Source organism: Petromyzon marinus, chromosome 27 (genome assembly GCF_048934315.1).
Source record: "Petromyzon marinus isolate PM22_M1 ecotype Great Lakes invasive population chromosome 27, UKy_Petmar_22M1.pri1.0, whole genome shotgun sequence".
Taxonomy (NCBI): domain Eukaryota; kingdom Metazoa; phylum Chordata; class Hyperoartia; order Petromyzontiformes; family Petromyzontidae; genus Petromyzon; species Petromyzon marinus.
Genome location: NC_133693.1, coordinates 12,118,824 through 12,144,403, shown reverse-complemented (window position 1 = coordinate 12,144,403; position 25,580 = coordinate 12,118,824). Strand labels below are relative to the sequence as shown.

Here is a 25,580-nt window from a genome sequence, read left to right as displayed (position 1 = left end):
TAACGTGTTTATGTAATTATTCAACTTTGTACGAAACTTAGTGTCACCGAGTAGCTCTCGACGAGGCCAATCGATTGACCACTAGTTTTGTTGTTGTCGGTAAGGCACACAAGACTCGTGTCGCTACGAGGTTTTTCCCACCCCGGGGCAGTGATGGGACCCCGGGGTCCCGCCAATGGCTTCATTTGATCATTCGTAATTGGGGATAATTCAGCACAGCTGCGCTTTCGGCACATAAACAGTATTAGTAATTCGCCATGAGCCGAATTGCCGTACCGAATGGCCCAATTTGGGCAAGCACGTGGAGCAACGCCACGCGCCATGACCAGAACAACGACTCAGTCAGGTGGTGGCGCGCGTGGTGAGAATGGTGAGAGTGGTGAGCGTGGTGAGAGTGGTGAGCGTGGTGAGAGTGGTGAGCGTGGTGAGCGTGGTGAGAGTGGTGAGAGTGGTGAGCGTGGTGAGAGTGGTGAGAGTGGTGAGCGTGGTGAGAGTGGTGAGCGTGGTGAGCGTGGCGAGAGTGGTGAGAGTGGTGAGCGTGGTGAGCGTGGCGAGAGTGGTGAGAGTGGTGAGCGTGGTGAGAGTGATGAGAGTGGTGAGCGTGGTGAGAGTGGCGAGCGTGGTGAGAGTGGTGAGAATGGTGAGAGTGGTGAGCGTGGTGAGAGTGGTGAGAGTGGTGAGCGCGGTGAGCGTGGTGAGAATGGCGAGTGTGGTGAGAGTGGTGAGCGTGGTGAGAGTGGCGAGCGTGGTGAGAATGGCGAGTGTGGTGAGCGTTCGTGCAGACCCGTCGCTCTGGACTTCACCTTGTTTGTGCACTCTGTGCAAGCCAACACTCTCAGACAAGTCGCCAACACTCTCAGACAAGTCGTCAACACCAACATGGAGAAGTAACAGAAGGGGACTGAAGTATAAATCCGTAGTCTGCGAGACAAATCCAAAGTTTTCGATAGAACTGATGCAGGGTGTGTGTCAGTGCGTACGGTGTGTGAAGAGTTTGGAAAACAAATTCGCATGTTTTTATTGGGGCAGGAGGCACCGGGGAGTACCATTGTACATAATTCGGAATATATTGGATAATTCGGCAAGGACAGAGCCCCCCATATGTGTCGAATTAACAAGGGTTTACAGTACATATAGGAATAGTGCAGGAGTACACGGACGCCACTGTTCAACTGCCCTTGGTGGCCGGATCCCTCATCGTGGTGCTTGAGCGGCATCATTAGCAGGAGTCATCTGCGAGCGGTCACTGAAGGGGCACGCAGTGGCGAGAACAATGCCCTGCCAAGACACACGGACACATGCCCGCCGGTCCCAACGTATTTAAATATTCATTGGGAAACTCGCTCGCACATCATGTGCAGCTGTTATGGTGAGCGAGCGCGGATTCTGCACGATTCGGCGGTGCGCGTCCTGTGATTATTTATATACTTCATTGATGTGTTTGACTGGGTGTGATATTCACAGTTGTTAAAAAAAAAAATAAACCCTCCACCAAACGATACGGGTTTATAGATGTCAAATGATTGTGTACGTGTCGTTACGTTGCTCGCTATGTATGTAGATTTGAAGTTTTCGTGACTGCAGGAATCCCTACTCTTTGGATCTTTTGGTAACGTCGGTTTCACTTCAACCTCCCACTCCCAGCCCCCCCCACAATTTGTCGTCGCTCTTCACTCGGCAGCGCCCCCCCCTCCTCTCTCTGTCTCTCCTACCCCCCCCCCCTCTCTTACCTCTAGAGCCTCTTGTTACAGCAGCCCTTTTGCCCACTTCAGCAATGTGTCTCTTGCTGTGGTCGTCCCACCTGATGACGGACGCTTGTGTTGCGCCCGAAACGTCGCGATTTAATTTATTTTGTTTGTATTTTTATACCTACGTGACTTTACCTAAAGAACCAAAAGAGTACGCTATGTATGTGTCAATCAACACCCGGGAACACCCATGGAGATGAGATCTTCCGTCTCAAGGGATTATCTCGGTGAAATATAACAAAAAAAAGATCATTCCGAAGCGGTAGTAATTTACCAAATGTCGGGGAGCCTCGCCGAAGCCACCGACGACAGGGTGATTTGCATGACCAAGGGTAGAGAATCCTTCGCTAAACCCATGGCATCCACCACAAAAACGGCGCCCGCAATGCCAGCGTGTGAGCACGTGGTAGCCCTGTCACCTGCGCGCGGGCGCGTAGACAATCCTGGGGAGCCGTGAGTGATTCACGATCGCGGCGTCCGCGTTACTTACATCAACGACTGAACGGCGGGATGCACGTGACCGTACGGACATTCGCGATGTGTCTCGTCCGCGCTGAGTACGTGTTACATATTCACATTAAACACACGTGGCAAATAAATGGTTCTCACTGTCGATTCACTCAACACTTTCCAACGGATGCGGCACTCTCGCGGCACCGCTGTTCGATGCGGTGATGGGAATCTACGCAGCGTCAAACCGCTCTGAAGCCAAAGCATCACCCACCCCCAGCTTCGCAGAAAACAGACGTCATTAGGGGTCGTCCATAAATGACGTCACGTGATTTTGGACGATTTTTGACCACCCCCGCCCCCCCTTCGTCACACGGCGTCACAAAAAGTCAGACCCCCCCCCTCAAATATGACGTCACAAAGCTCTGCCCCCCCCCAATTTTTTTTTTATAAAACATGCTTCAAATCGCATTAAACTATTGTCATTGTAGTGCGTATTTAATGTGGCGCTGCACTCTGATGTTGTAGGAGAAAACATTTATTAAAAAGTATATTTAATTAAATAGAACGTGTTGTCTATATTTATTTAAAGTTGCGCTTTTTGATGTGACGTCACATTTCTCAAACCCCCCCCCCCTCGTCACACATCGTCACAAATGTCTGACCTCCCCCCCTAGGTGTGTGACGTCATTTATGGACGGCCCCTTAGGTAAACCGCGCGTAGCTGAAACACACGTTCCATGAAGCCACGTTGGGCAAGGTTTTCTTGTTCACCGAAAATGTTTACAGCTATAGCGGCGTGGTATGAGAAACTGACGACCTCCATCAGGAGGGCAAAAGTGTAAAAAGCCACGCCACCTGCAAGTGTGGGATCCCTTGGGTGTCCTGGATCCCGTCACAACACGACCACAACACAACCACAACACAGCCACAACACAACCACAACACAACCACAACACGACCACAACACAGCCACAACACAACCACAACACAACCACAACACAGCCACAACACAGCCACAACACAACCACAACACAACCACAACACAACCACAACACAGCCACAACACAACCACAACACAACCACAACACAGCCACAACACAACCACAACACAGCCACAACACAGCCACAACACAGCCACAACACAACCACAACACAGCCACAACACAACCACAACACAACCACAACACAGCCACAACACAACCACAACACAGCCACAACACAGCCACAACACAGCCACAACACAACCACAACACAACCACAACACAACCACAACACAACCACAACACAATCGCAACACGACTGCAATCCCGTTTGGGTTCGCTCGGCCAATGTCAGGATGCTGTGCAGGGCATTGTGAGCTGTGGGTATCCTGGAGAACACAGGGTAATAATCAGTTTAATTTTCTAGAGCGGCATGCATGCAATTGCATCCCACAACGCCGCAACATTAATTAGCACAGACGATACAAAAATAAAAACCCCCACTTCTCAAATCAAAATAAAAAGGAGAGAAAAAAATGCACATAATAAAAAAAAACGATCATCACAGAGAAAATAAGTTTAATTAAATCTGTTCGGTCTCCCCATAGCCCAGACCACAATCCCAAATATTTCGCCGTATTCAGGAGAACCTTCACAGGACCGGGTGAGGGTGGAGTGGCCAAAAAGTTACGAGCCAGTTGGACCATTAATATCGATGTCTATTTTTCAGCGTATGCCTGGACAAACACAATGGCCTTTAGTTCAGATTTGAATAAGTCAATTGATTTGATTTGTCAGATGTGTAGCGGGAGAATGTTCCAGACTGTGGGAGCTGCACGTGTGAAAATGCTCGTCCACCAATCGATTGGTGTTACATTTTTTGGGTGGACAGAATACTGTGAATTCATTTCTTTTCTAAGATGATCATCGTCATCTCCTTCATGAGATTCACAGATCCACCGACTTCTCTAAGATAATATTAGCCGCAGATAGGAGGATCGCGACCAATAGGGTAGAGGTAACATGTGCCTTGGATTAGCAGCTCCCTATTAGCGCGGTGGGCCACGTACGGTGTGGAAGAGGTTCAAACCGGTGATGAACAACTTATTTTCTAAATGTAAAGCAGGGGCAAAAATATTGCACATCAGCCAATATATTTCCCCGCTGTTGTTAAATATTTATCGACAACGTCCTGCCAGCTAAAGCAGTGGCGAACTCATGATTTATTTACCCGGTTTCCTGTTTGTGGCCCAGCGGTTATATCAGCGCGGTGCGAAATAAACCTGGCGACCTTAGTTTGATTCCCAACATCAGCGGCGAGCGCTTCCCGAGGGGTTCCTTGTTGCTCCCGCTGTTGCCAACCGGCGCCGTGAACTACGGTTTCAGGCGACCTCGAACTTCGCGGTGCGGGCAGCATCCAGCAACGGTGGATTGGCAAAAGGGCCGCGTCGAGTTCTACCGTCGGAACAATCGCGCATGGCGGTGGAATCCCATTACTTTGGCAAACGCCATTTAAGCCCCCCCCCCCGCCCCCCAGAATTTCCAGTCAGTAATAACTCCACGTAATTATATTTTTGTTCATATTAAAAAAAATTTCACAGATAGCCTAAAAACGCTTGGCAAAATTAGCCCGTGTTAAACTATGGGATTAAGCTGGCACGAGAGAGAGGCGCGGCAGCCAGGAGTGAATCCTCGTGCAACACGCCACCACTGTGCTGCAAGAATAATTGTGCTGCATCGCGATGCTGCTGCCGCTGCTGCACACCCACGGCTGAACAGCTGGGCGCTCTAAATGAGGTCACCTGTGGTGGTCTTCAATCTTCACCGTCTCCCCCGTGCCTTCAAGCTTCGCTTATCCCCCGGCCACGGCAGGCGCCGGTCCCACCCAACCAGCGGCAGCGCAGCAGGGGCCACGCGGCCCACCGCCCCCGACACATCTCGCCAGCTAGGCTACAGCACAAGTGCACCGTGGGTGGTAATGAGCGCAGCCCTGCAGTCGCTTGGCTTGCGCCACTGCTGGCTAAAGGGGCCTCCCAGCGTAGCCAACCATGATGGTCAGAGGTGCGGGGGAAAGATAAGAAACTAAGCCCAAAAATCAGTACTGAAGAAATTAGTTTTACATTTAGACTTAAAAGTGCATACCTCCAGTGGCTTCCGAATATCGGAAGGAAGAGCGTTCCAGACGGCCACAGGGGCGTATCTGAAAGCGCACGACGCGGTGACCGTATTTATTCGATGGCCAGCCAACAAAGACGGTCACTGCATCGCGCGCTTTCAGATGCGCTTCTGCGGCAGTCAAGTCCTAGAAGAGATTGGAGTCGCCATATTTTACCCCACCACACGTGAATTGCTGATTGGATGACTGCGGCCGTCTGGAACGCTCTTCCTTCCGATATTAGGAAGCCACTAGAGCCATGCACTTTTAAATAATCCAGATTGTAAAACTATCTTTTTTTTAGAACTCTGATTAGCACGGTTGGTTACGTACGGTGCGAAATAAGTTCAATATACATACTGTGGTCTATCCACATATACTACACTGCTTGGGTGGACAGAAGGAGTGGCAGCACGGGGGGTGGATTTAAGAACATCTCCCCATGGTTGTTTCGGCCATTACACCACGGTAGCACTGTCGCACAAGCACTCATCACACAACAACAACAACTTGACACAGCACATAATAACAATAACGTGAGAGCTGCAAGTGTCTCTCAAGGCAGCAACATTCCCAAGCTGAGCGTGATCGTGAAGAGTCTGACTAAGAAGTTAGCACACTCAACACTGCCCCATGCGATGGGGGTCCGGATACGTGACAGGGATGGTTTCATTCACGCTCCTAGGCCTTCTACACACATCCCCCATTCGTGTCGGTGCAGGGTTTTGATGGAATCTACATAAATGGAGCGCAACGCGCGCACGCACAACTAAGTGGACGTCGACGCGCACCGTTAAACACTTGGGCAATCCCAGCGCCGGACGAACGCCTTCCCAATGTCACGTCAATCGTGGGGGTTGTTTGACCATACTTCGCTTAGTTCGTGAAAGAGAGGGCCCAGGACTGGTTGAGATATCTCTCGAGCGATCGATCATCGTCATGGCTTGGATGAAACCCAGGCCAGCATGAGCTTGAGCCTTCTCTGTGTCACACCCACTTCAGTTCATTATGAAGCATCATCATCATCGTCGTCGTCGTCGTTGTTGTTAGTTTACCCGTAGAGTATAAGCATATTCCCGTAGAGTAGTTTGTTCAAAATTTCCATTTCTGAATACTGTGTCATTAAACTCGCACAAGTGTCCGTTATAAAGAAGTTGTTGAGAGTAGAGTACTCGGAGTGTGGAATTGGTTCAGACTCGCGTTCAGATTGGAGTTCTGCTTTAAAAAAAATTGGATTAAATGAAAATATTCCTCTGATCGTACGTCGTTTGTCATAGGGTTTTACTCGATCGAGATCTCATCAGGTCATCAATCCAACTGAGCAGAATTTTTTTGGTTACATTTTACAACAAACATAAATTTTGTAAACAAGAGCATTTGCCCTCGGATCATTAAACATATCATCTCACCATAGGATATTGGGCCCACATTTACTCTGTAGGCAATAACTGTTGCAGGCGTTCTCAACGAGCAATTTTTTTGTACCCGTCATTGTAGAAGCCAGGATTTATGTGCGAAGGCTGCCGGGTGACATTTGTAGATGGTAACCGGCGCACAGCAGCGGGGCGAGGGGGCTTGGCTCCGGTTATTAGCGGCAGAGGGAGGTGCGGCGTCGAGACTGTGAAAGAGGGCCTACACGCGGCAAGCTGCCCACGTTATCACCGATGCTGCGTCCGTCTGCCCCTCCTCCCACATTCCCTCTGCGGTATTCTCCAGCAGTGGAGAAATGGCTTTTACGACAAATGAAACGGTGGCCCGAGGGGCCAGAGGTCTTACGTCCACAGCAGACGCGGCAGAATTTCAACTCGGGCGCTCTCTGAGCTCCACGGCAAAGCCCACCCCCACAACCGCGCCGTGTGCGGGAAGCCCACAGGGTCCGCGCCAGGGAATAACTACCTTCTCGGAACGGAGCAGCGGAATCCTATTCTGGTCATGCGTATTGGCGATACGTTCAGGGGCCAGGTGCCAGTGTCGAGGTGTGATCGCCAAGACGAGAGGGCTTTAGTAGAGAGAGTACGTTTAATTCTAGATTTGAAGCTTTCGTGACTGCAAGGATTCACACTCTTTGGTTTTTTGGGCTATCTTGCTGTGACTGTTCCACCTGAAGACGGAAGCTTGTATTGCCTCCGAAACGTCGTGATTTAATTTAGTTGTTTTCTTTTAAGATTTATTTTACCTACGTGACTTTACCGAAACAACCAAAGAGTAAGAGTACGCGTAGTTTTGCTGTCCCTCCTCTGTTGGAGGAGCGCAGACTACAGTGGTTTACGATATGGTCAATAGTTTCGTTTGCACGGCTACAGTCGCACTGCTTTGGCTTGCCTTTATATTTCCACTAGCGGTTAGTACCCGGCATTGCCCGGGCGAAAAAGGCAGACACACACATGGACTTACAAACAGACATGGACCCATACACATAGAAACCCACTGACTTACACGCACGCAAACACATATGGACTCACACACACAGACATCGACTTGAGAGACACATGTAGTTACACACACAAATCGACTCAAACACACAGAGTAACACACACACATATCGACTCACACATACATACATAGACTGAACAACAACCGCCATTCGCCACTAAGTGGCAGTGACGTCACCACAACGCTTGTGGCAGGCTATGTGCACCTTGAGGCCACGTGAAGTGTCGAATACCTGCTGGCAGGAGGTCACGAGGCAGACCCAGATGGCACAGGTCGACTGAGATGACTGGCAGATGCCCCACCTGTGCCCTGTACCCTGCTAACTTGCTGTGCTTTAGCCACACGGTGCACCGCTCGTTCTTGTGAGCGTCGCTCCTCCGGCCTCCATTGTTGTTGGAGGCCGACTGCCTCCAACTGGCCTGTAGCATCCTTCACGAGGCATCTCCACAGATACCGACCTTGACACCGCTGGTACCAGTCATCGACAAGTCCACTCAGCTGCACATCGTCTTGTAGCACATCACTCCATCTCTTCTCTAGCCTGTGCCGCGCCCATTGAGAGACCTCGATCCGGCGGAACAAAAGGCGTTTAGGCATGCGGTGGCTGGGCATGCAGGCTACATGGCCCAGCCAACGCAGCCTTGCCTGGCCATGCAGGCTACATGGCCCAGCCAACGCGGCCTTGCCTGGCATAGGAGGTCACCAGATCTTTCAAGTATTTGTGAGCTCATCACACAATCCAGCCTGGTTAAACCCAGGATGGATCATAGGCAGGCCAGCCTAAATGTTTGTAACCGGTGAAAATGTTGCATTAGGGGGGTCCAAGTTTCGCAAGTGTAGAGAAGGGAGGAAATGACCGTGGGCGAGACGACGTGGAGCTTCGTGCGGAGCGAGAGACCAGGTAGCTTCAACACAGTGTTACACAGCCGATGAAAAGATAATGCCGCTCAACTGATTCAGAGTGAGACCTCTGGTGTTAAACCGGAGCCGGTCATGAGTACACTGGGCAGGTATGGGAAAATCTGCACTCTCCACAACTGGCCCATCACCAATTATGAGTTATGGGGTGGATTGTCCGATGGTACAAAATACCCAGGCAGGTGCTTAGTTTTGGTGGGGCTGATGGTAAGGCCCCACCTCTTAGAGGCAAGCTCCAGGTTGAGCAGCAGCGCGTCCAACTCCCCTTCTGAGTGAGCATTAATTACCAGATCATCGGCATACATAACGTGGTTGACCAATAGGGAGCCATCGATTGACCGCACCTGGGTATCGATGAGCCTTCCATTGTATCTGTACCAGATGTGAATTCTTCCGGTAGAGGCATTGAAGGCTTAACGAAGTACGTGGTCCAAACATATGTAAAAGAATGTGGGAGATGTACAGGGAGTGGCTCTGATTGACGGTCACGTAGTTTGATGTGGGGCCGCTCACCATCATGAAGGTCCTTAAGGATCGTGAGCAGAGGGTCAGGGACTCGAAAAGTAACCCAGAGCCCAGGCCTAATGATGGTATCATAGGCCCTGAGCAAGTGAATAAAGTACACATATGAACTAACACGCACACATGGACCTACAGGCACGCAACGGAATGGACTAACACTGACTAACATGGAGCCACGCACACACAGCGACGCACACACATGCACATGGACTGACACACACACATATCAAGTCACACACACACATTGACTTACACACACACATCGAGTGACACACACACATACATAGACTTACAGACACATTGACCTACACACACACACACATATGGACTTACAGACACACACACAGGGACTTACACACACACATGGACCCACGCATACACATCCATTGACAGCCACACATCGACTCACACATACATAGACTCACACACACAGACATGAACTTACACACACACATACATATCGACGCACACACACACATGGACTGTCACACATAGACACATTGCCATACACACATCGACTGACACATATAGACTCCCACAAACATACACGCACATACAGGCACACAAACATGGACTGAGACACACACATGGACGTACGCACACACACACACACGTACGTACAAACACACACACATGGACTCACACGCACACATGGACCAAAAAACACACACATAGGAAGAAATGTACTTACACTGACTGACATGGAGCGACGCACACACACACAGACTCACACACACATGGCCGCAGACATGCACATCGACCCACACACACACATGGACTTAGACGCAGGCATTATTACTGTGAAAGAAGTAACTTAATTAAGAAAGAGTAGTTTTCTACACACACACACCACGTACACACATTGACTTACGCACACACATACATGGACTTACGCACACACACCAGGACGGTATGCACTATGACTACAGCAGTGCACACGGCCTGTGGTGGTACCTGCTTGAACTACAGCAGTACAAACCGACTGTGGTGGTTTGTGGTATCACTACAGCAGTGCCCAGTGACTGTGGTGTAACCTGCTATCACAAAGGCAGTGCATACTGACAGTGGTGGAAGTGGCTATTACAAAAGCAGTGCATACTAACTGTGGTGGTAGCTGCTATGATAACAGCAGTGCATACTGTGGTGGTACATGGTTTAACAACAGCAGTGCATACTGAATGTGCTGGTAGCTGGTATGATTACAACAGTGCATACAGTGGTGGTACCTGCTTTCCCTGCAGCAGTGCATGCATACTGTGGTGTAAGCTATTACAGCAGGGCAAGCGACAGTGGTGGTATCTGCTATGGGTAGAGTAGTACATGCTGACTGTATAGCAGTATTTATGGACTGTACAGTAGTACATGCTGACTGTATAGCAGTATTTATGGACTGTACAGTAGTACAGGCTGACTGTATAACAGTATTTATGGACTGTACAGTAGTACAGGCTGACTATAGCAGTATTTATGGACTCTACAGTAGTACATGCTGACTGTATATCAGTATATTTTGTGACTCTATAGCACAAAGTACTCACGTGACAGAGTGCCGTGGTGTGGCCGTGAGCTCGACTGAACGCGCATCACGTGACAGGGTCCGCCCCCACGCAATTGGCGTCAGTTGGTACGGTCGAGCTCGTGCAGTAAGTAAATAATAAAAATAAGAATGGCACTAAATCGCTAATTAAACTAATTTAAAGTTGACGGCTGGGAAAACGGAATAGCCTATACCAAGCAGAGGGCTCGGGGCGTGCCACCCGGCAATTTTTTTCGGACTTGAACCCCACCGTTTGAGAGCCAAATCGCCCGCAAGCGCGTGCACGCGGAGACTTTTATGTATAAGATTCATGAAGGAGATGTGTGCGTGAGCCTGCACATTGGACAGTGGAATAAAACATACCATTGGCACACATGTAAACATTGCAAGAGGGTTGCTACCTCTGAAGTACAAAAAAAAACATCAGGACAATCCATGGGAATAAGATTATTTCACAAGAACCGGAGATGGAAGGAACTGCATATAAATGAAATGTTTTGAGTGGTCTATCTATGCACACGACAAAATCCAGGTACGGGAGACATGCGGATTTCCCAGGACGAGTACCTCAACGAGAGGACGACCCTGGGAACGCGAGGACATCTAGCAACCTCCCACAGGGCGGTCAAATCGGGAGCCATTCCTTGAACCGTCCCATTCGTTGAGCCATTCTTTAAACCATCCCAATCTGTAACCATCCCACGCGAAATGCTCCATTGGTGCAAAGGCTTTTAGAACGAATAAAAAAAGATATTAAATCTCATGAAAGCCACGGAAAATGTCTGCTGCAGGCCGATATTTAGAGCCACCCAACTCTCCCCAAGCCTGTCCAGCGTCATCACGGAATTCCCTCCTGACCGTGAGGAGGGAGGTGGAAACTGAAAATCATGAAACAAAAACTCCAAGTTTTCGGCTGTTGGTGGTATCACGGGGCCTTTACCTGGTGGGTGCCTCATGTTAAGAGCCTCCTTGCCTGGTATCCAGGAGGTCGTCGGTTCGATCCCGACCCTGAAGCCTGCTGCGTATTTGGAGTTAGCACGTTCCTTCCCTGTGGTCGCGTGGATTTTCCTCCGGGTCCTCCGGTTGTCCCCTCCACATTTAGAATCAACGTCACGCGTTTAGCGCAGAGGTCGGCAATCAAAATGACATTCGGTAAAAAAATCTGATATTTAAAGAGTCGTAACGCACGCGAATACGAAACGGTGGTTCCTTAATAAATAACTGTCACTAAGCAGTCCTTGAAGAGCCACATGCGGCTCTGGAGCAGCAAGTTGCCGACGCCTGGTTTCGAGTGTTTGACTGCTCTACATTTCCACGTGATTAGCCACTTCGTTAAGCTATCATTTGTGATGGCCAAGTAGCTTATGAAAAAAGGAACAATATAGCCCAGTGGGCCTTGCCTGGTAAAAAATATCTAAAGTTTATGGTGGAGAACAGCAGGTGCTGTGGAATTGTTTTGTTTTCAGCAGTGCCATATCATAATTGAAACAAAATCTAGATTTTTTTAATGAAAGCAAAACATAAAATTCTCGACTGAGCAGTAGAGCCTTGGGCAGGGGTCGGCAACCAAAATAACCAGAAGAGCCATTTTAGTTTCTGAATTCGGAAGAAAACCCCCCACCAACTCAATATTTCAAAAGGCGCGAGGCACTGCGGTGAATATGAGACGGCGGTGCTCAATTAATAACGTCACGAAGCAGTTTCTTCTCCTCTTTTCCATTTTCATGTTTTCTATTTCATTCGTTTTTTTTTTTAAACCAGGTAAGGCTCACTGAGCCACGTAGCTATTTTTCAGAAGCGACCTGGCCACAAATGATAGCTCGACAAAGTGGCGCAGCGTGTGGAAATATATCGCACAAACATACCCTGCACGCACGTTGACTCTAATGTGGAGGGAAAAACCGGAGGGCCCGGAGGAATATCCGCGCAACCACGAGGGGGGAGAGAGAGACACACACACACACACTTCATATAAAGAGCAGGCATCAGGGTCGGGATCGAACCCACGATCTCCTGCATACCGGGCGAGGCAGTTGACATCTCGTTACGGTGGCGCCCTCGACGCGGTCTGTTTCTCTGTTTTTAAAGAGCCGCACGCGGCTCCGAAGCCGCGGTTGGCCGACCCCTGAGGCCAAGGGTGCACGGCCTCTCCGGGCACCTGCCGCTGTGCCGCTACCCACCCCATCATCGGTGCCACCTGGGGCACCCACCCGCGCCGCTCCGGTAGACAATCGACCCTCGGGCGCGCGCGCGCTTGAACTTTGTGCGCGCGCGCGCGCGTGCGCATCAATCCGCGCGTGTGAAGATGACAATAATCTTACTGCTACTACGTCAAGCCCTCCGCAACCCCATCATTACAGAATTGTGCTATACTTTTCCGTAGCAGGCAAGATGGAAAATGCGGGGCCCTATACCTTACTAAGCCCATAATTAGTGTCTGCAAGCTTCTCCTCAAGTCAGGCAAGAGACAACGTGGAATAGTTTTTTTGCGAGGACACAGATGCACACAAGAACAACATCACCACCACCGTCGTCGTCGGTGACGCTTGCACACAAGTCTGTGGGTGATGTCGGTGCTGTATAGCAGCTACTCAGGCCTCGCTGCATCGATACGATCTCGCAAGCGCACATAGACAAAGATCGCCCCGTTCCCCGTACAGGCTTCACCGACTGTTGAGGCAAGCACTGCTCACACGCGCGCAGCGATGCGCCGCATTCACCATTCAAATCGTCTCAAGAAATGTGGCCAAAAGTGGGGTGCGCCCCAAGTGCTTTCTGACGGCCGCGGTTTTGACACTCACGAGAACACAAAACAAACGTGAGTTGATGTAATAATGTAATCCGTCCAGTGCCACTGTTGCAGAATGCAGCAACCCAGCGGCCGGAGCTGAGCGATGTGATGCAGTGCGGATGCTGTGGTGGTGGTGGTGGTGCGCTCATCCGAATTCTAGAATTGCGACTCGAACAGCAACAAACGGAGCACAGCAATCGAGGCGCGAGTTGTTGTTTTGTTTTTGTGTCGTTGTGTCTGCGTGCGTGAACGTGTGCAACGTTCGTCAATTAGCAGCCGTAACATGGTCCCACGCCGCCGCGGTTATTCTGTGCATTTGCAAGACGCGCCGTGTTCGTCACTCGGAGATCGTCAGCACCTCTCCCAGGCTACCCAGCAACACTCGCTCCTAGAATGACCAATCGCCCCCCTGTCGCCTATTCTCTCATTGAATCCACTCGCTGCAAGCCTCTTGCCTCGTGACCGAAATCGCCCACGATGTGCCCGATTTGATCAAGTCTTATTTTTTTGGGTTTTAAACAAAACTTGTGTCCCCGTTTGGTATGAACCAGGTGACGAAGGCAAGAGACCCGGACGGAGTCTCGTTTTTGTATTGCGTCACCTTGGGGGTCACCAAAATGAAAACAAGCAAAATTGATTATGAGCAATGAAGCTGATTGACATTAGCCTGCGTAGTGAGTGGAAGGGGCGATCGCCTGATTACACCACAGGGGAAGCAGGCTGCATGGCTATTTAGTTGGTCAGCAGGGGGCACTGCGCCTGACTTGCGTCGCCTCAACTCGTTTTTTCTCGTTATCCGTCGCCTCCACCAGCCACTCCTACCCTGTGCATTGCTTTGATTCACCTCGTTTCCATATCTGTCGTCGCACACTTCAGGAACGCAACCCCGACGCAAACCGAGGCGTTACTGTGGCGTATTACCACGCTCCCAAATCTCTGCTCCACCGCCCTCAGCGACGCACAATGGACATTGCATATTTGCAAATTGTATATTTGGAGTTTGCACGTCTCCCTCTCTCTCCCCGTGCTCGCGTGGATGTTGCTCCGGGTCCTCCGGTTTTGTCCCCTCCCCATTCAGAATCAGCGTCAGGCGTTCAGAGTTATTCGGCTGTGATGAATGTCTACGTGACGACTTCGTTGAGCTGTCATTGGTGATGGCCAGGTCGCTTCTGTAGCGTAGCTCAGTGGGGCCTTACTTGGTCAAATATAAAAATACAATTCTTATAAAAAAAACAATAAACGATGGCCAGCGTGGTGATATGGTGATAGTAATATGGTGAAATATGGTGATAGTATGGTGATATGGTGATAGTAATATGGTGGTAGTAATATGGTGATAGTAATATGGTGGTAGTAATATGGTGATAGTAATATAGTGATAGTAATATGGTGGTAGTAATATGGTGATAGTAATATGGTGGTAGTAATATGGTGATAGTAATATGGTGGTAGTAATATGGTTTAGTAATATGGTGATAGTAATATAGTGATAGTAATATGGTGATAGTAATATAGTGATAGTAATATGGTGATAGTAATATGGTGATAGTAATATGGTGATAGTAATATGGTGGTAGTAATATGGTGATAGTAATATGGTGGTAGTAATATGGTGATAGTAATATGGTGATAGTAATATGGTGATAGTAATATGGTGGTAGTAATATGGTGATAGTAATATGGTGATAGTAATATGGTGGTAGTAATATGGTGATAGTAATATGGTGGTAGTAATATGGTGATAGTAATATGGTGATAGTAATATGGTGATAGTAATATGGTGGTAGTAATATGGTGATAGTAATATGGTGGTAGTAATATGGTGATAGTAATATGGTGATAGTAATATGGCGATAGTAATATGGTGGTAGTAATATGGTGATAGTAATATGGTGATAGTAATATAGTGATAGTAATATGGTGATAGTAATATGGCGATAGTAATATGGTGAAATATGGTGATAGTAATATGGTGATAGTAATATGGTGGTAGTAATATGGCGATAGTTATATGGTGAAATATGGTGATAGTAATATGGTGATAGTAATATGGTGGTAGTAATATGGTGATAGTAATATGGTGAAATATGGTGATAGTAATATGGTGAAATATGGTGATAGTAATATGGTGATAGTAATATGGTGATATGGTGATAATATGGTGATAGTAATATGGTGATAGTAATATGGTGGTGGGTGGGGGGCGCAGCAGGCAATACTCTCGTGGTCTGACAAAAAGCGCTGCACTTGCACGCAGACAAACACACACGTAGCCGCGTTCGTGCACACACACACACGTGTAGCCGCGTTCGTGCACACACACACACGTAGCCGCGTTCGTGCACACACACACACGTGTAGCTGCGTTCGTACACACACACACGTAGCCGCGTTCGTGCACACACACACACACGTGTAGCCACGTTCGTGCACACACACACACACGTGTAGCTGCGTTCGTGCACACACACACACGTGTAGCTGCGTTCGTGCACACACACACACGTGTAGCCGCGTTCGTGCACACACACACACACACACGTGTAGCCACGTTCGTGCACACACACACACGTGTAGCCGCGTTCGTGCACACACACACGTGTAGCCGCGTTCGTGCACACACACACACGTGTAGCCGCGTTCGTGCACACACACACGTGTAGCCGCGTTCGTGCACACACACACACACACGTGTAGCCACGTTCGTGCACACACACACACGTGTAGCCACGTTCGTGCACACACACACACGTGTAGCCACGTTCGTACACACACACACACACACGTGTAGCTGCGTTCGTGCACACACACACACGTGTAACCACGTTCGTGCACACACACACACACGTGTAGCTGCGTTCGTGCACACACACACACACACGTGTAGCCACGTTCGTGCACACACACACACACGTGTAGCCGCGTTCGTGCACACACGCGTGGCTGCACGCGTGCACGCACTCACGCATGTTGGGCTGCGCGCGTGTGTAAGCGTCACCTGCAATTACGAGGCCTGAGAGGTTGGCTCACGCCCGAACCGAGCTGCCGGCCCTGCCGGCCTCTGCTGCCCTGCATTGCCTCTTACACTCTCGGCTGCCCTACCCGTTTTTGAAACCCCTTTTTGCAGCGAACCGATTTTTATTCGTGTCAAAAGCAAAAAAAAAAGCATGCATCAAAGGAAAAGCAAAATCTAATCAAGCGGAATGATGACCATTGGAAATTTTACGGGGTTAACCAAAAAGGGTTTCAGAATCGGCAGCCAACTGCATTAATCGGCAGGCGTTGCATGTTGAAGAGTGCAGCCGTCTCGTGTCCAGCGTTCCTCCACAGTTACAGGAGAGTGACAGGAGAGTGGCAGGAGAGTGACAGGAGAGTGACAGGAGAGTGACGGGAGAGAGACAGGAGAGAGAGTGACAGGAGAGTGACAGGAGAGTGACAGGAGAGTGACGGGAGAGAGACAGGAGAGTGACAGGAGAGTGACAGGAGAGTGACGGGAGAGAGAGTGACAGGAGAGTGACAGGAGAGTGACGGGAGAGTGACGGGAGAGTGACGGGAGAGAGACAGGAGAGTGACAGGAGAGTGACAGGAGAGTGACGGGAGAGAGAGTGACAGGAGAGTGACAGGAGAGTGACAGGAGAGTGACGGGAGAGAGACAGGAGAGTGACAGGAGAGTGACAGGAGAGTGACAGGAGAGTGACGGGAGAGTGACAGGAGAGTGACGGGAGAGTGACAGGAGAGTGACAGGAGAGTGACGGGAGAGTGACAGGAGAGTGACGGGAGAGAGACAGGAGAGTGACAGGAGAGTGACGGGAGAGTGACAGGAGAGTGACTGACAGGAGAGTGACAGGAGAGTGACAGGAGAGTGACAGGACAGTGACAGGAGAGTGACAGGAGAGTGACGGGAGAGAGACAGGAGAGTGACAGGAGAGTGACAGGAGAGTGACGGGAGAGTGACGGGAGAGAGACAGGAGAGTGACAGGAGAGTGACAGGAGAGTGACAGGAGAGTGACAGGAGTTGTGAGTGACAACATCAAGCGGCACACTGCCACAGCTGCGGAGTTGTTATTTGTGTTCAATGTTGAACTTCTTTAGGGTGGTGACGCACGAGCGGGAGCGGCGGTGTCATGGACACCTCGCATCGAGCGCTGTGTGGGCAGCGAGGGTTGATGGATCACTGCTCAGACGGTGGAGGAGGCGCCATGCTCTGGCTGTGCAGAAGGTGGTCACAGCAAAATGTGGGCTCCACGTGTGTCCAACTTGTATGGGGATGGAGCAGCAGTGGTTCTCAACCCTTGTTTTGTCTCCTGTATGATTAGATTTCATTAAGATTTTTTTTAAATTAGATTTTTCATTTTTTGGCTACCCCTTGTTCAGTTTCGATTCCACCGACTACCCCCTTGCCTGACCCAACGTGGTTCTGAGGAATGAATTTATGAATAATGAATATCAATATTTTAACCAATTGCCCTTTTTGTGAGGTATGTTAACTTAATTGGTATCTGCAAGCGAATAAAAGTGAACATTCAACGGGCGCTCTGCACGCGTGATGTCATTTGTTTACGCCTGTCGGTTACTCTTGGAATCCCGCATTGTTTACAATCAACGAGTGTAAAAAAGGTATTTTAGATCGTTCTAGGTTACCACGTGCATCACAATGTTCTTGTAGTTATTTATATTGGCAGATGATTCATACGTGATTATTCACCAATGACTCTCACGTACGATATAACTTCACACATTTATAAAGCACCTCACCTACCCCCTGGATCCGCACAACCTCGGTAGGGATAGAGTATTGCCCCCTTAAATGCTCGGGTTTAATCCAGGTGCTCGGGCGCTTCCACCCTCCCCACATCTACACGCTCGTGAATTGTCCGACAACACCTTCATATATAGAGAACCGCAGAGCTTGGGCGGAATCTGGCACCGGGTTCACTGCCGAGCTTCACCGCCTCTCTGGGGTTCCTCCTCGCGTCCCTCCGAGTCGTCTCCCCTCCCTCCCTCCCTCTCTGTGCCAGAGCGACCGACCGCCGTGCGTCAGTGGCGCCCGTGTCGCGCGCCGATGTGTTGTTCGCGATGCGAGCGAAAGGCGTTGACGGCCCAAGAAGCCTCCTGGTGGTGGTGGTGGTGCAGGGGTTAACGCGTGCGGCGGAGGAAGCGAGCCCCGTTTGGAGGGTCCCGTGGTGGAACGTTCTCGTTCAAAATGGAATTTACTGCTAACTACACCCCGATAACGACGGGGAGGACAAACGCAAGGCTGCATCACAGGTCAGGGGAAATGAAGGCGGACTTCTGCCTCAATTAACCTTGGCACGATGTCCCAACGTTCATTATTTATTACCCTCCCCCTCTCTCTTTATCTGGATTCTGTTTTCCCTGACCTCTGCTTCTCTCATAATAAAAAAAACCCAAGCGTAGATAAACGATCCTTTTTTATATTACGAGCTGTAATTCTGCTTTTACACTGTGGTTGATTCTTCCAGTAAAGTGTAAACACAGCACGGCGCACATTATATCGTAAATGCGTTAATAGTCGAATGCCCTTGCATGTGAGCCATCTTTGTTAATATAAAACTTTGTGCGAGGGGTTTACGATTCGGATGTTTGGACGCTCACAGCGGGGCGAGTTGCTGAACTCTCGGTCATCCTCGCAGCAGCAGCAGGGGCTTTTGGTTGAGCAATCAAACGGAAAACCGTCACCGCATCACGCACTTTCAGATGCGATTCCGCGGCCGTCTGGAACGCCCTTCCCTGCGATATTTAGAAGCCACCGGAGCTATGAATTTTTAGATAATCTAAATTGAAAACTCGCTTCTCTAGAACTGCTTTGTGTCGTTCTCCCTCCCCCGCACCTCCGATTAAGTATGATTGGCATCGTACGGTGCGAAAGAAGTTCAGCGTAGGTACGCTCACGCGACTCTCAGCCATTGCAGACGGCGCCCCTCTCTGTGTCACGGCTCTCACGACCGGTGGCAGGCGACTTGCCAGCGCAGTTGGCGCAATATGAGTACCCACGCGGTGAAGTATGGTCAAACAACCCCCGTGACCGGAAGGCGTGGGGAGAAGCCTTGATCCAGCAGTGGATTGGCAAAGGGGTGTAAATGATTACGACTATCGTTATTATTTACAAATAACCCGCACGTGCAAAACGAAGTTTTATCTTTACAAACGTCACCGTCATGATTTGGCACACGCCATATTTTAGTGTGTGCGTAATCCACATTAGAACGGAGGCAGTTATTGCAAAGCGAAAACGTGTGCCACTTACGAATTCATTCGTGCACTTTCAAAATAAAGGCCATTTCACGTTATCTAGGAGTACATATGTTTTGTTCGTAGTGTGATTATCATTATTGCAAAACAAAAACGTGGCGTTTTAATTGCGTGGCAGTCGTGCGCCATGCATTCTCCAGGCTACAGTTAATGGATTGTTTACCCTCCATTTGGTAAAAAAAAGCTCCCTTTCAATGTGGCGTACACAATGAAGCTCACACGCGGGCAATCACCAGTGCCACGTGACTCACAACTTGCTCCGACTGGGATGGCAGTTTTCCATTCATGTAATCACCAGCTATGCCCATGGGATACATCCATCTAAATGTACACAGAAACGGGGGGGGAAACATGGCATCGGAGTAACTGTAGCAATGTCAAATTGTTATTTATATATATATTTAAAAAAACATTGGCCAGGTTATTTTAAAAGCCTGTCACGTTACTGAGCAACTACTCAGCTCCTGTGCAGGGGCTACCATATGGATCCTCGCATCGATCGTGATCACCACGAGGACTTTATCCAGCAGTGGATAGATGACGGCCGTCGATCATGTAAACGGGAGCGATGGTCTGCGCTTGCAGCGAAAATTGCAAGGAGTTGTACGGATTGATTTGCATCAGACGGTATCTATCGAGTAGTTTTGCATGACTGCCGCGATTGACCCGTCAGTGTCAGAATGAGGCCACTCAACCTCGCCTATCAACGGAGTCCTGTGCTACCGCGAGATATTAACTCCATCGCCTGGTATGCAGGAGGCCGTGGGTTCGATCCCGACCCTGACGCCTGCTGATCACGTGGATTTGTTTACGGGTCTTCCGGGTTTTCCTTCCGCATGTGTAGTGACATCACGGATGTAGTGACATCACGTGTGTAGTGACATCACGGATGTCACTGTGTGGTGCCGGCCCGAGAGAGGCACGGCGTGCGATGTATTGACGTCGCGGACATCACGTGTGTAGTGACATCACGTGTGTAGTGACATCACGGATGTAGTGACATCACGTGTGTAGTGACATCACGTGTGTAGTGACATCACGGACATCACGTACATGTGGGTGTAGTAGCAGCCCTAGAGGGGCACGGTGAGCGCTGATAGAGAGCGCTGAGTGGCACCACGCTCGGCGTGCAGTGCCGTCCCCTATAGGAGGGGGTGTGAGGGTGCCGGCCATGAATAGGGTTAATGTAGGCCATGACACACTGGTTGACCCTGGAAGGCACGTGACGGGTAAGATCTACACAGGGGCCCCATATAGGGGGCTAGGGGTGGTCACGTGTCGGGCGAGATCCTGCTAGAGGATTCGAGAAGGTGGGCGTGGCCAAGGGCGGGGTCAGCTACGACCCGTGAGGATAAAAACCAGGTTCTTTGCAAACCCACGGGTTTTTATCAGAGATTTGTTCACGAGGCAATTCAGATCTACAAACGCAGACACAATTTCAACTGAGAAGATGGTTTCAAATTAAGCAACCATTGGAAAGATGTTCTAAATCGAACCAAACGTTAAACTAATTTTCAATGGTACAGTATATTTTTCAAGTAGTGGTACCCCAAACTTTAGCAGCTCTTAAAAATTCCCTTTTCACACCATCAATAGGTAAACTCCCCCTCCCCCCCGCGCCAACCGGCATGTTCACCCGCATGTACACCACCTCTACACCGTTCATCATGCTAAGTCGGCCAATCAAATGCTAATTCCTTTGTCAAGGCACCTTGTTTCCTCGCACACAGCTTAAAGGTCGCGGTCTGAGCGTGGCTGTGTTTCACTCCAGCGCTGTCCTCGAGACAGCCTGGTCCCTTCACCTGATGAAGGCCGCTTGTGTTGTGGCCGAAACGTCGTGATTTTTGTTTTATTTTTTACCTACGTGACTTTACCGAATAGAACCAAAGAATATGGATCCTTTCAGTCACGAAAGCTTTAAATCTAGAATTAAAAACCGGGTTCCCAGAGGGACCGGGGTTCAGCGTTGCTGTTGTCATCCTGAACGATCTACGTTCAACGTCCGAGAAGAGTCACCAACACGTGTACCTGGACCCAAGCTGGGGTCCTGTCCCTTGTAGATACTCCCAGAGTGATTAGTGTAGTTATCCTGGTGGTCCACCACCATAGTGTGTAGTTAGCCTGGTGGTCCACCACCATAGGTTGTTATCTGGTGAAGGGGCAGTTACCTCTTTGTGTTGGTGTCAATAAATGTATTGCCTCCAAAGAGTACGTCTGCGACTCAGTTGAATCCACTACACATCTAGTAACATGCGTTTAGAATATTTGGCTGCTACTAATTTCCACGTGATGATGAGCCACTTCGTTGAGTTATCATTTGTGGCCGGGTCGCTTCTGAAAAAGAGCTACATAGTTCAGTGGGCCTCATCTCTGTAAAATAAAAAAGATAGTTAATAGTTAAGTTCGTAGAAACGGGCTGCATTTCTCCGGCGGAGCGGTATTCCCATGGCCGAGTCTTTTTTTTTGGCTCGGCCTTAAGTTCCACAATCACCGGGGTCAGCAGGAGGGTTGCCACCTGTCCTGGTTTTCACCAGGATTATCCGCACGCATCCTCGAACAAACAACAACAGCCGCCATTCGCCACTAAGTGGCGGTGGTGTCACCACGGCTCCTGTGCCAGGCCAGGTGCACTTTGAGGCCACGAACACACAATGGCACCCATACTCTTACATGTACATCCACACATCCACAGTCGTACGCACTAGCATTCTATGACTACCTTTTTTAAAGCTTTCGTGACTGCAGTAATTCATATTCTTAGCTCTTTCGGTAAAGTCACGTTGAAGGGAAACAATAAACTAATAAAATATATAAAACAATCAAAATTCTCACGACGTTTCGACCATAACACAAACGGTCATCATCACCTGATGATGACCGTTTGCGTTATGGTTTATATATATTTTATTATTTTATTGTTTCCCTTCAACGTGATTTTACCGAAAGAGCTAAGAATATGAACTACCTTTTGTGTTTTAGTTTGTTGTCCTTCCCTCGCTCCTCCGATTAGGATGGTTGGCTGTGTACGGTGCAAAAGAAGTTCAATATAGATACGATAAAGATCCCCTATATCACCAATAACAGACTGCAACAATCTGTTTCTCTAGAAAATACAATGTATATGTCTATGTAGAGCCATGTGGGCTTTTAAGAGCACTTGTGCCACTTGTCGGTAAAGGGATATAAGGCCATGAATTGTATTTGATAGTTTGACAATACAGATGTATGTTCAATCAGCTCGCATTGTCTGCTATGCCACGGAGCGGAAACATGGACGCCTACTTAGAACATTGAACAATACATTGAAAAATACACAAAGGGTGCATGGAGAGATGCATGCTGGGAAAATACGCCGAGCCATGAAGAGGAAAACAAAGGAATAAAGAGGAAATGCACATCAGAGACATGAACTGTCGAGAAAAGTGAACTTGGAAAAGACAGGTGGCTCGAGAAGACGATGGCTGATGGACAAGTCTGGTGACAAAATAGCAGCCAAAGGACGGCACATGCCCTCAAGAGGACCACAGTGGAGTGATGAGATTAACTCATATGCTGCAGAAGTGAGATGGGTTGAATCTGAAGATCGTTACGGATAGGGATGATGTGGTGGGGGGGGGGGGGGCTTAATCCAACAGTAGATACCGATTAGCACGGTTGGCTATGTATGGTGCAAAAGAAGTTCAACATACTTCCAATAATAATATAGATTGTTGGGGAAAGTTCTGTTAGCGGGCATCTATTGAGGCTGGTATGATGCACCAGTAGCTGGTGGGGCCATCACCACCCTTGTCTACCGAATAATGAATGCCGTCACACCACACCAGGTACTATTTAAGGCTGAGCCCACTTAGAGGATGTCCAGAACGACTTCTGATAATAATTTCCACCCTCGAGTTTGTATTTACTCTTCCGTATGAGACATCGACGTTGGCGTCCTAACGCGGCGTGATGTTACTTTGTACGGAAAAAAAAGAAAAAATATATTATTTATAAGAATTTGGAGTGGGGTGTGGCAGGGGGCTGGGGTGGGCGGGGGGGGTGCAGTGGGAGGGGGGAACATCCCAAGGACGCTCTGATTGCTCAGAGTAAACCCAAAGCAACAGTGGCTGCATTTTTGTATGGACGTGGGGGGGGGGAGGTTACGGGGGGTGAACCAGCGGGCCTTGAGCGCCATTCATCGGGCGTCCCTTTGTGTGCCTTTTAATTTTTGGGCCTTTGTAGCCGGTCGCTCCTTGACGCACTTTGTCACGTCTCACAGTGCACTGTCATCTGTGCAGCAGCAGCAGCAGCATCCGGGGCCAGAGACGATGCACGCTACCGAGAGTGGCACCTTAAAGGAAGGCTTAAAGAGTTCAAATAAAAAGCGGGTCATTTTCGCGTGCCTGCGCGAGACGAATGCCAAGTGGAGACATTTTCAGTCCCGCTGCCGTGTGGCCGCAAAACGGCGGCATCGATTAAAAAATAAAACCCCCATCTGGGGCTCTCGATTCGTTGACCGGGCGCAAAGCGACGCAAATTGCTCTCCGCCGCACGGCTCGCGAGAGTTCTGCACGCGGGCAACGGCTCACATAGCCGGGCCGATCCTTCCACAACAGGACAATGATCCGTCGCCGGATCATTGTCCTGCCGCGATGGATTTTTTTTGGTTTCATTGCAATTTCTGCCACCGACAGACGACGGGGTGAATAACGCAGAGTCCAACTCTCCGCATCTCGCGCTGCCCACGTGTCTACTTGCCGAACTGTGGGATGTGCCGCATGTCAGAATCAGCTGTGCTCACTCAGCTGCTGCATGGACGCTTCCATAATCCGCCGTTATCCCCTTCACCGATCTGTGAAGGGACATTCCACCTGGCACCCGCGCACAAGCCCATCGCGTCGCTCTATCTCCCCGGCGGATGCATCTCCCGTCTTCCACACCTCAGCTGTCACTCTGTCGTTATTCTTGATCGTCGGTTGTAATTAAGCCATACTCTTTGGTTCTTTCGGTAAAGTCACGTAGGTATAAAATAAAATAAATCACGACGTTTCGATTGCAACACAAGCAATCATCATCAGGTGGGAAAACCACAGCAAGAACATTTTTTTTTGCTGAAGTGGGAGAGCCTCAAATCTAGATTGTAATTAAGCCCACTTGCATTTTTTTTCCACAGATTTGAATGTTGCAATTAACCTGCACGCCTTCTTCGCGTGTTCCTATTTGCTGCCCTTCACTGCGAGATTCCCAAGCATCCATCCTGTAAGAGTCCCTTGGGGGAAGTTCGCTCGCTTGACCCCTGCTGGTCGCTTGCCCAGGCGCCCACTGCCGGCCGCCGCCTCATTGAGAGCTCAGATCTCAAGGGCGAATCTCAAACGGGAGACGGTCGATTGCAGCGACACCTCTGGACCTAGAGGGGCTTTCGGGAGTGCCGCGTCGCCACCGCCGCCGCCGCCGTGGCATTGCGGGGCACACGATCTCTCATCGAAAGCCTCCAAATCCGAGGCCATCCTGAAGTACACTCCAATGGTTTGAAAAACAATCTCACTCGCGTCCTCCTCGGGTGGCGAGATGTTAGTGACCTCGCCTGGTTCGATCCGGTTTTTCCCTCCACGTGTAGAATAAACATGCGTTTTAGACTATCTGGCTGCTATACATTTCCACATAAGCCGCTAAGTTGAGCTGTCATTTGTTGATAGCCAGGTCGCTTCTGAAAAAGAGCTTCACAGCTCAGTGGTCCTTAACTGGTAATATTAAAAATATATATTTTAGTTTTAGTTTAGATTCCCCCAAT

The 25,580-nt window shown here is 49.4% G+C and overlaps 1 protein-coding gene across 4 annotated transcripts in view; it reads right to left on the bottom strand.

Annotated features, from left to right (window-relative positions):
- LOC116946465 (CUB and sushi domain-containing protein 3-like) overlaps nucleotides 1-25,580 on the bottom strand; it is a 692,643-nt gene that overhangs the window by 613,237 nt on the left and 53,826 nt on the right. The window contains exon 1 of one of the 4 annotated variants that reach the window (XM_076070132.1): nucleotides 10,748-12,568. The exons of the other annotated variants lie outside the window; for them this stretch is intronic. Coding sequence (XP_075926247.1) covers nucleotides 10,748-10,793 — 46 coding nt within the window. The 5' untranslated portion in view covers nucleotides 10,794-12,568. Of the gene's footprint in view, nucleotides 1-10,747; nucleotides 12,569-25,580 lie in introns of those variants that run through there. 4 annotated transcript variants of the gene reach the window in all.